General features: G+C 38.6%; 2 protein-coding genes across 4 annotated transcripts; one reads left to right on the top strand and one right to left on the bottom strand.

Moving 5' to 3' along the window:
* The first annotated feature begins 1,333 nt into the window (after positions 1–1,333).
* LOC103701872 (receptor-like protein 53) lies at positions 1,334–2,200 on the top strand. The gene is made up of 2 exons (XM_089926789.1): positions 1,334–1,360; positions 1,415–2,200. The coding sequence occupies exons 1-2, from the start codon at positions 1,334–1,336 to the stop codon at positions 2,198–2,200; spliced, it is 813 nt and encodes a 270-aa protein (XP_089782915.1).
* Positions 2,201–2,879: 679 nt separating this feature from the next.
* Positions 2,880–10,230, bottom strand: LOC103700848 (uncharacterized). 3 transcript variants are annotated; one of them, XR_015972310.2, is made up of 9 exons: positions 9,972–10,230; positions 9,667–9,880; positions 9,385–9,569; positions 9,044–9,218; positions 8,121–8,320; positions 5,378–5,503; positions 5,195–5,298; positions 3,571–3,700; positions 3,110–3,274 (listed from the first exon to the last, which is right to left on the bottom strand). XR_015972310.2 is itself a non-coding variant. In XM_008782732.6 (8 exons), exons 1-8 carry the CDS (start codon positions 10,057–10,059, stop codon positions 3,146–3,148), a joined length of 1,221 nt encoding a protein of 406 aa, XP_008780954.3. In that variant the 5' UTR covers positions 10,060–10,230; the 3' UTR covers positions 2,880–3,145. The 3 variants fall into 3 exon arrangements, 2 of the variants coding, with proteins under 2 accessions (XP_008780954.3, XP_008780962.3); XM_008782732.6 differs by lacking the exon at positions 3,571–3,700 and having other exon boundaries at positions 2,880–3,274; XM_008782740.6 differs by lacking the exon at positions 3,571–3,700 and having other exon boundaries at positions 2,880–3,274; positions 9,385–9,560; positions 9,972–10,227.
* Between the last annotated feature and the right edge of the window lie 1,091 nt (positions 10,231–11,321).

The raw sequence follows: 11,321 nt of genomic DNA on the forward strand, positions 1-11,321 counted from the left end.
CAAAAGCACTTCTTTTAATTAAATTATGGATTAATAGAGATCAGCCAAGGCAGCCCAAACGCTTGGGGTACGGATCCAAATCCCTTTTCCGCAGAAACACAAATGTGGATCCAAACCTAATCACTAAAAGAACCTTCAAAATTTCCCTTTGTTTCTTTCTCTTTTTTTTTTTTTTTTTTTTTTTTGAGAGAGAGAGAGAAGGTAGATAATCCAAGATGGCTTACACAATTCGATCATCTCGGGTAAAAAAGTTGATACAGCAAGGGCAGAGAATCCAAGCAACCTAATTACAATGCTATTGCGCGCTCTGAAGTTGATGCTTAACTATGGAATCTCCTTTTTTTTTTGGTTGTTTCTCCAAGGCAGCTTCTGCTGCATACCTGTATACAGAGTTTTGCACAAGATCTTTCTTGAAGACCTCCTAAAGATTTACTTTGCTTATTCTATGCAGTCTGGTCTTGGACCAAAATATATGGGCCTTTTTGTACACTCCAAGAACAAGGACAAATGATCACCTAAAGACCCGCCAGAATCTCTCATTTCTCCTAAAATGATTTTTTAGCAAAAAAAAAAATCTCATAGCATTGAATAACGTCGGATAATCACTCATGAAGTTCGAATTATATGGTTCTCTAGGATCAAATGTGTAAGCGGCCTAAGGCATGAGGACTTAACTAGTTGATATCTTCCAATATGAAACCATCTGGGTAAGATAAAGACCCGTTGCTGAGGACCCAAATTAAGTGGTTTCATGATCTGGCATCTGTCTATCTCAAGAAAATACGGACTCTTTTGGGAGGTTAGAGACCTCCATTCCTCTCAAACTTAAACTCCAAGCAGAGACGTATTTCGTTTGGGGACACTATTCATCTTCATTTGGGTAGAAAGCAATCACTACGTGTTGAGGTGGCGTAGGGTAATACCTCTTACGTTCTTGCGAGTAGCCTGCTATCTTACCACCGTCGTCAGCATGCATGCAGTACCATAGACCATCACTCTAGTAGACATTGTCAACGTATGGCTCATTTTTTTGAGTAAATCAATGCGTGGCTAATTAAGACTCATTTGATGCTCAATAATTACCTAGTGGAACGGCCATATGGTGGAGCTGGCAGCTGAGATTTCTCTCGTCTAAGAAACCATAGTGAAGAATCTTCTCGCTTGTTGATTTCTTTGGTTGAAGCCACACAGCTTGACAACCTTTTTATTTTTGACAATCATATAATTCCTCCCACCTTAAAATCACTAATTTATTGCACATATATGTGCAAAATTAGATACGATAGGCTCTCTAATCTTTCATCATCTCCATAATCGAGCTAACTGAGAAAGCATGGACTTTCCGAACACCCCTGATCAGGTCACCAGCCTGTTGAAAAACTTCAATTTGAATGCCTTCGGGTCAACTGATTAGATAACTTGTAAGCTTTATTTACATATATATCTTCGTCTCTTCTGTCTACTTGTTCTACACATTCGCTGGATCCACATCCAAGAAAAAGTACTCGGCCAGAACAAGCTCCGAGGCCCGAGCCCACCTCTTCTTCTCCTCCCCGCCTCTCCAAGCCTCAATGTCCTCATCCTCGCCGCCAATGGCGGGCTATCCGGCGAGCTCCCGCCGGGGACCTCCGCCCAGCTCCTCCACCTCGACCTCAACGGCAATTCCCTCACCGGCGCCCTCCCGCCGCTTCCCTCCACCCTCCGCTACCTCTCCGCCTCCGCCAACGCCCTGTCGGGTCCGCTCGAAGCCGCCTTCGCCGCCCCGCTCCCAGACCTCGCTTTCCTCGTCCTCTCCATGAACGCCTTCACCGGCCGCGTCCCCCCGGCGATCTTCGCCCTCCCCCGCCTCTCCTCCCTCCTCATCCAGCGCAACAATCTCTCCGGCCCCCTCGCCGTCCCTGCCGGCGGAGAGGCGCCGCCGTTGTGGGCGGTGGTGGATCTGAGCCACAACATGTTATCCGGGGAGGTTCCGGCGGCGCTGGCGGCGGCGGGGAGCCTGTACCTGAACAACAACCGGCTGACAGGAGCGGTGCCCGAGGAGGTGGCGAGGAGCGTGTGCAGGGGGAGCATGACCACCCTCTACGCCCAGCACAACTACCTCACCTCCTTCCCCAAGCCGCCTCTTCCCCTGCCGGACTCCGTCGCCCTCTGCCTCACCTACAACTGCATGTCCCTCCCCGATCCCCTCAATCCTAAGTAATACTATAAATGACAAGCTTTAACAGCTAAAATTATACTAGCATTGGATGACTTTTTATATTAAAATAATTTTGTTTTGAGAATAAATCTATATTAATTTCTATTTTTTAAGCCAACTTTGATCATAGAAGCTTAGTTTTAATTTTTAAAAGTGGATGAGTGAAACAACTAATTGAAGAAGGTAAATTATAGACCTTTTATTTGAGTACAATTCTAGAAAAGATATACATTTTTTGTGCATGGTCTTATTTAAGTGTTTTGGGTGGGATAAGCAAGGGTACAAATGGTTGCTCATGGGGGTTTCACTGTTCTATGACTTTTGCAAGGCACCGGCATAAATTACTCCCAACAGTGGGTGGTACAAGTTGGCAACTTTTCAAGCTCATTATTCCAATAACCAAACCACATGAATTACTCCAACAGTGTAAGACCATCGTGCCCGACAGGACTTTATTATGGATATTCCATAACTTCGGCCGTGGGGCCCACCACATCATGGATAGACACGGATTATTCCATCTTTCCCGGCCAATCAATCCAACCTTCGATACCTGCCATCATCTTCCCCACTTGCGCTAGCCCGATGGGCTTGATCTGGAATTGCAGTCTATTCTATAATTTCAGATGAGAATTATCCTTTTATTTTTCTTATGTGAGTGCCCAATTAGGCTGCCCGTTAGTAAGCAAACCAAAGGAAAGAAGACATCTAATCACAAATCAGAACTTACATCGTTCCCACCAAAAGACTTGCCTAGTGTTCTAAGAAACTTCAGTACTTAGGCTATCGTGTCCATTAATAAGACAATATGATTTAAATCTCAAGAGGTGAAATGAAAAAATAAGGTAAACCTACGCTGTAGCAGAAATGCGTTTTTGTGCAGAATTTTATGCACACCAAAGGCTTCAGGTAGCAAGAGATTTCTCGGCTTTGGCAACAAGAACTTGTCTACCATTTCACAAGACACTTCATTCCCAACAACAATAGTAGATAGAACCAAAGGAAAATCATGACAAGTTCCACTATGGAATGAAAACTCTCTAATTTGTCCGCCAACCTTGTCAGGATCCTCTCAGCCTACAACAAACAGTAAGTGTCAGCATTAAATTTGATCTAACACCGTAGAAACCATGCACTTTAAAAGTATATTGAATTGAATCACCTCGTTTAAGTAAAAGCATTTTATCATGATTTAAAGCTTGATATCAATTATCAAGAAACTTAACTAATCACTAGGAATAGGACGATGGATGTTACTATGTGATGGCCAAGGTTTCAAAATAACGATCATGCTTAAAGCTTTCATAAAGCAAATGGTGATTCCATACATTTATATCAGTTAAAGGTGAAACTCAGATGGTTGAGATGTCAACCTTTTTATTAGAGAACAGCCAATTGGTACCCCATCATATGAGCATGCTAGCCTGTGAGTATTTCTCTGTGTTCCCTCCAAAGTATCCTCATTTAAATGGTCATCCAGAGTGAGACCAGCATGAATTGGAACTGGCAGCCGTTTCATTGTTAATTAAAAAAAACTGATATATATATATATATATATAGAGAGAGAGAGAGAGAGAGAGAGAGATATCAGCTAATACAATATTTATATATTGGCCGAGATGTCTTCAGTAATCGCACTTTCACTATCTGTTACCAGGTTTCACCATCCGTTACCAGGTCGCTACCTGGTTCTCCTCATTTCATATTCAATGTGCCACCACTTTGCTCAAAAATCACATTTTTACTATCGTCCTGACTCTATAATAATCAAATGTGAAAATGACTCATACTAAATCAAGGTTCATCATTAGCTTGGTTTCCTTTCATGGACTTCCTTTGAATATCACAGTAAATAAAATTTTACTGTTGAATCTTAAAAATCTAACAGTGGCAACAAGTGCAGCAGCATCGGCTATCAGACCTTAGCTACAACTTAGATAATGACTTTGATGCGCAAGGTTAGATATTAGGCGGACATAGCAGTTACATCAGTTAAAGCAAGACCATAAAAAAGCCTGTAAGCAATCGTCATCTTAGGTTTGGAATCCTTTCTTGACAATGGAGCCCAAAGATGGCAAGTAGAATGTAAGGATTCAAGAATGAAACAAAGGCTTCCATCTGTCAGAAATGGGATCTTTTGGCTCTTAAGATGGTAAACAGAGGCATTATGTGAGACAACAAATTGTGAATGCCTTTCAAATTGTAGGATTAATTGATACAATTAAAAGGATGCAAAGCAAATAGCAGGTAATTATTTTGTCATTTGTGCCTCACTAGAATCTCAAAAAGGTTAAATTGTTGATTATTATTTGCTACCACAGAAACCAGCTTCTTTAAACTGTATTTAGCATTCCCATAATTTCAAGTGAGAAAAGAAATGAGTGCCAACTAGCAGCCTATTTTCTTCCCTTATTAGTGAAAAAATAGTGAGAAGTAAAGAGGTTTATGCAAACTTTCTTTTATTTCCTCAATTGCATTTACTTAAAGTCCTAGATTTTAGAAGCAAACAACCAACTCCTTCATAGAAAGAGAGGTTAGCTGCATGGGAGCAGAAACGTAAACCATATTTTACTAATTAATTATGCAAACCATATACACGAACATGGATAGCTCCTAGATCCTAAGCAACGATGCTGGCACACTAAATGCATCACAACAGAAATAAGATACAACTAAATGCTGCTCAATGATCAAATTCTGTGGACGAGAAAAGCAAAAGGTACTAAATCACTTACAACATTAACAAATGGATACTATATTACAACAATAACTTTAAATTTCTAATGCTGAATAATATTAAGTTCTAAAATGGACAAACTTGCATCACCAAAATCTTATGCAGCTGCATGACTAGTAAACTATGAAGAGAGGAAAAATGAACTCGATCACTTACAACAAGAATAAATGGATACCATGTTATCGAGAACGTCTAAAATATTCTGATAATTTAGAGCTCCAAAAGAGAACAAGCTTTCATTGAGGGACAGGATATCAAACCTCTATGACGAAATTATGTTTAAAAGGAAGGTTCCTGTAAGCATGTTCAATGGAATACTGCAACATGTCCACTACAGCCACCTCAGTGTCACGCTCATTTGTACCTGCACACATGACGTTTAGAGTTCAAAAAAACAGAATCATTGTCATCAAGCATAATGACTCATTTCAGCCTTGCATCACCTGGGATGTCAAAAATTTGTGTAAGTGGAGGAATTCCTAATAATTCCCCCAAATAAGTGCGGATATGAGCACGCTCAAAGAGTGAGAGTTCATCGCCATGAGTGACCACAACAACTGGCTTGTTATCTACAATAATATAGGGAGACAAATATTAATCAATTTGGCCATAGATAGATATCATTCATAGACGGGGGAGTTGGAAATGACTAATACCAGGACATATCACACAGGAAACAAATAAATGCATCAAGAAAGAAAATAAAATTGTACTGGATACATGACAACCTAGCCCAAGTTTGTGATAGTAGTGTCTATGCATCCAATAAAGGTTTCAGACTTCGTGCCATCCAGCCAAGACAACTTTCAATCAACCCTACCACAGCCTCCTATCTGTACCTTGCAACTGTATGCCATTTTCAATTACAGCAAAGGCAGACCTCTGTAAGGTTTATATTCTAATCATGGACATTTTTATTTTGAATAAACCATTCAAAGTTTTAAGGATCTATCTGTTAGAGTTCCTCCATTACTTAAATATCCAACAGTAGTTAATCCATCTGATTTTATTTCAGCCAATCTATAGGAAGTCTGATCCAGTGAAAATCCTCAGGCTCTTCAGTAACTGGATTTAAGTAATAGTCCCATCTCTCATGAATTTAAGAAATTTATCTAAGAAAACTCAGTCCTACATTTGCAATTAGACACAATTAAACTAACTTCCTGAACACCACCTGTTATTTCTTTACATGTCAGTGATGATTAAACATAAAATGAAAGCTGATTTAGATAAAAGAAAGAAGACAGAACTAAGATCCATCATGAGTAATTGCTGGAGATGCTGCTTTAGATGGAGGATAGTCGGAGCATCATCTCTTAGTCATATTTGCATCATCAAGAAATAGTAGAAGAACCATGATGATGTAAGGACCAAGTGAAGAGAGTTTTAGCCTTTCCAACTCTCTTTGAGTGCAATGGAAATACTTAAGTCAAGCTCAAGGAACCTGATTTAGCCAAAAGATAGCGTGACAACAATTTGACTATGATTTAGACCTTCTCAAAAAGATCATTTGAAGTAAAGGCATTCTTCATATCCGTCTATAGAAAGGCCACCAATGAGATATGAAAACAAGTAGTGAAACATAGGTAGATTCATCTTTGCCACAAGGATAGAGGTCTGGTTATAGCCACTTTGTCAGGAACATGAGTAAAGCCATGAGGAAGGTGGTCCTTATAGCTCTCAACTGAGCAATCAAAGTAAGTTGAAATTTTGTAAACTCACTTTTATCTGATAAACCAATCAAATATCTAGAACTGTGTTTCAAGTGGTTGACCATTAGAGGTCCATCATTACATCGAAAATTCAATCCCCAATAACGAAAAAGAAAAATGTAATCAAGAATTACACTATGGATCATGCAAGCAGCAGCCGAGGATGGCATAGCAAGCATCACATTTCATGTCATGCCGAAACCTAGAATGCATTAATACAGAGAGAGAGAGAGAGAGAATGCGTGCAAACAGTATTTATGTATGTATGTATGTGCAGCACAGATATATATATATATATATATATATATATGCACACAAACAAAAAACATAATCAAGCATTAGAATATCATGCACATGCATGGTAGCAGTCAAGCGATGGCATGGTAAGCATACCATTTCACATTACACTGAAACCTAGCATGCATTCAACAAATTGTGAAGAAGGAAACATGGTTTTTCAGTAATCTATCCAAAAAATGTAGAAAAATACAACTTAGACATTATGTTGATTGTTGTTCAATGTGTATTCCATAATTTCATCTCGTATATCATTTAACTAATATGGCTTGGCATTATTTGTACATCCAGAACACAAATAAGCTAAAAAAACTTGATAATAACCACTTGTAGATAAATGACTATGTTCACACATTCACAAAATGACATAGGTGTTTGAAGCATATTGTTGGTATCGTGGGAAGCTTATGTAGCATTTTCCAAAGATTATACTTACCTTGATTCCTAATCTTCAGTTTGATATGAAACAACAATTTTGTCATTATAGAAGCCTAGACCTATTGGTTTGTCTCCAAAAAATATTTGTGTGTGTATGTGTGTATGCAGATCAATATGCAACAACATGGGCCAGCACAGTTGGTACACAGCTATGCATCCCTCTAATGTATTCAAAAAGTTGCCAAAATGATACATAATCCTGATATAATATGTTAGGAATGTGGCGGTTAACCCTTCTACATTTTGTGGATTATGGAGTAACCAATTTGTTGAGCCACACCTAAATCTCAACATGCAATCAAAATAAACAATATCTATATGTCTCTTAAATTGGCTGACAAATATTGGGATATATGGAAAAGTCCTTTATATCATAACTTATGAATGGGAAAAAAAATATTAGAGTTGTTAAGATAAACATAATTTTTGCCAATACAACAATAATAAACTAGTAAACTAATATTTATGGTTGATGATAGACACGCTCAACCTAGAAAAGTAAACAACTTGCCAAAAAAAAACATTATGGCAGATGACCTAGACAAGTAGAATACAATACATAAATGCTCATCATATTGAAATGTTATTGCCGCTCATAATCTAAAGTAAATAAAACTTGATGACGGAGAATTAGGGACATCTAAAATATGCAAAAACAAATGTACCAAAGGAACAATAACAGAGGAATTTTATAGTCAACTATACATTAAAACACTAAGATCATACAAAAGATTCGCACCTCTGAATGACAAGAATGGATAGTTGAAAGTTTCAGCAAGCATGTCATTGTACCGCGTATCCATGCTACCAATTGATTTCAGAACAGAGATTCCATCAACAACAAATATGACAAAGTTGACCATCCTCTTCTGGCAAGGGCCAAACCCTTCTCGTGCCATGTCTTTTATTCTATTAGTTGTAATCACATCATCTGAGTCCCTGTCACAACAAAGAAGACATATGTCAAAAAGGTATAAAGATATGCTTCAATATTTAAAAAGGAAATTCAAGATATCAAAACCAAGAAGCATCAACATCAAAATCAAGAAGCATTAAGAGGAGACAGCCAGTTGCTATTAAAAGAAGCAAAATGAACATTGCTATAAGTTGAGAATTATAACAAATAATCAAGATTGATGTACATAATACTCATAGTAGAGATCACCAATTAATTCCACGTATCAATGGATCTAAAGATTCACAATGTGTGGAATACGCGCATCCCTACCAAACCATAACTAAACTTTTCCCACTACTACCATTAACTATTTGGGATCATCTTTGCTAATCTTTATTCACCAACAATGTTATTTTCACAAGCTTTTTCAAAACCATTCTCACAACTTCCAGCCATGTCACTTACTTTAGGTTTCCTTTTCCTAAATCCTTCAACAAAGACCTTGCACTGCACCTCTCCTAACCAGAGCCTCCTAAGATTCCCGGCATATATATCCGCACCATCTTAATGGATTCTTCATCACTTTGCTCTCAATTTGTGCAACTCCTACAATTACTCTACTATACTCATTCTTCACTAATCACTATGTCCTTCCTGCCATCATGACACATGAATTCAAGTTCTCATTTATGTTAACTAAACAATCACAACTAACTAAGATCTTGTAGTAACATCAAAATAACCCATATTTCGCATGCTCTCACCTGATCACCATTTGTCGATGTGTGACCCCGTGCATCATCCAATCTTGGAGCAATTTGAAGTTATCAGACGAGAATGTCGACAAACTACGAGTATCATAGACACAAAGTTTCTTTGAATCCCTCGGAATCATGTACTCTTGCAAGAAACAGGACCCTTCTGTAACCGACACATTATCTGCAACGGTACAAATATATATATATATATATATATATATATATATATATATATATATATATATATATATATATATATATATATATATATATATATATATAATAAAAGCAGCGATAAGATCGACCAGTAGTACCAACTTGGGGAATACGAAGGTAAGAATACTCACGGGAAACCTGTGCTCTGTCGGGTGCAAACTGGTCATCTTGGAAGACCCTGGTGATCCTGTTGACGAGGGTGCTCTTGCCGGACCCTCTCGGCCCGACCAGAAGCAGCGTCATGGTCTCTGGGATATCGTAATCCCTCGCCTTGGTGCCGCCGACCTCCTCGATCCATGCACAGGGCCTACAATGGCTACCCAGGATCCACAATAAAAGATTAAACAAAGCAAAAAAAAAAAAAGGCCGAACAGAGACACACCAAAGTAGTATGTATTTTGTTTCTTCCTTACCAACAGATGATATGTTTGGCCACTCGGAGGGCACGGGGTCGCATTCTGCGCGGGGTCACATAAGACTTCAAGACCTCGGAATACGTCTTGCTTCGCCGCCGCAGGGACTCATCGTCGGCGGGCTCTGGGCCGAGGTTTGAGTAGCAAACGGACGGGAAGAAATCAGAGGAGTAGGGGTCGGAGTCGGAGGAGTTGTCAGCCTCATTGGCCAGCTCTGCAGCGAAGGCGTCAGGGTTGGTCCAGAGAGCTAATAGAAATTGGAAGTAAGCTGAAACAGAGGATGAAGGGATTTAGAGAGGAGGTACCTTGAGGGAGATGATCGGAACCCCGCCGTCCACCCCCCATGACTCCAATCCGATTACTTCGACTCGAAGGTATGGCATAACGTCGCATCACATCGCATCTTATAGGAGGTTCTTAACAAGAAAGCTACCGGGCTAGCCTCCCGGTAACGCCCGGAACTACGCCGCGCGTTGCGGAAGCAAACACCCCTCCGTTGTTATCTTTTTAAGCCCAGTTTGATTGGGACTCCACAGATTTGTTTGCAAATTCATCTAAGGTAGGACTCTACAAATCTTATCTTGATGCTGTTTAAATATGGGACCAGTGTTTCTGTCCATAGACTTCAGCCCGTTATGTCCATTGGATTTCATCGAATTGATACTTGCCACCCAACCAACTTAAGCTTTCGTGATCACGGATTGGGACAACCAACACTGCACGATCCCTTGCAATTAATAATGCCGTCCAACTTTAGGCCCTGGCCCGACCTCGGATTCTGACTTAATTTTTAAGATCTAGTCCAGCTAATAAAGAACTTGGTCTAGTTCACTTGATCAATCTCGAATATAAAAATTAAAATAGAAGGTAAAAAAAAAAAAAAGATAGAGCCCTATCCAATTTAGAGCAGAAAACTGAAAGAAAAAAAAAATAGAGCCGTATTCGATTTGGAGTCTATTTAGAGACTGCATACCCCTTTCGCCTCATCACAAACTCTTGCTGAGATTTTAATTAAGCGCTTAAAAGAGATTATCGAAATTATTTGGACCTATAATTTGGTTTTGCTTCTAAGATAAAAATGATTTATCTTTTTTAGATTTTATATTTATATAATATTATTTTTACATCAAAGAAGTTAATCAATTTATATATAATTTATAAATTTTATAAGATGGTATTTTGAATGAAAAATAGATATGTAATTTGGAGTAATAGTTTTAGGACTATTCTTGTATTATTTACCGATCTTACATCGTTTATGCGTATTTTGATTAGATTATGATATATATATATATTATTTTGTAAAAAAAATATTGATATATGTGAGATTTGAACTCTCAGCCTGACTATATGCTAAACCCTACCAATTGGGAGCTATGCTTTGGTACTTTGACTATTATTGAGCTTACTTATTCTACTTTTGGCCCCACCACATGGTATAAATATGGTATTCTGACCCATTCCGCAGCATATAAGTATAGTATTTCGACTCACTCCGCAAAGTATAAGTGCAATATTTCAGCCTACTTCACAAGGTATAAGTGCGATTTTGTTTCTGATCTAGCTATAGGATATAAATGTAGCCATAGTTAAAGATTGTTAGGTTTAATGTAATTTGTTTTGAATCGAATTTATGAAAACACATGAATATTCGA

This window comes from Phoenix dactylifera, chromosome 12, assembly GCF_051530095.1.
Source record: "Phoenix dactylifera cultivar Ajwa chromosome 12, Ajwa_hap1_PhDact_Kaust_v1.1, whole genome shotgun sequence".
NCBI classification, from domain to species: domain Eukaryota; kingdom Viridiplantae; phylum Streptophyta; class Magnoliopsida; order Arecales; family Arecaceae; genus Phoenix; species Phoenix dactylifera.

Coding starts and splice junctions, on each gene's coding strand:
- LOC103701872 (XM_089926789.1), top strand. CDS start 1,334: ATGGACTTTCCGAACACCCCTGATCAG. Junction 1,361..1,414: donor TTCCGAACACCCCTGATCAG/GTCACCAGCCTG, acceptor TCAACTGATTAG/ATAACTTGTAAGCTTTATTT.
- LOC103700848 (XM_008782732.6), bottom strand. CDS start 10,059: ATGCGACGTTATGCCATACCTTCGAGTCGAAGTAATCGGATTGGAGTC. Junction 9,570..9,666: donor GCCAAACATATCATCTGTTG/GTAAGGAAGAAA, acceptor GATCCTGGGTAG/CCATTGTAGGCCCTGTGCAT. Junction 8,321..9,043: donor CATCGACAAATGGTGATCAG/GTGAGAGCATGC, acceptor TTGTTGTGACAG/GGACTCAGATGATGTGATTA.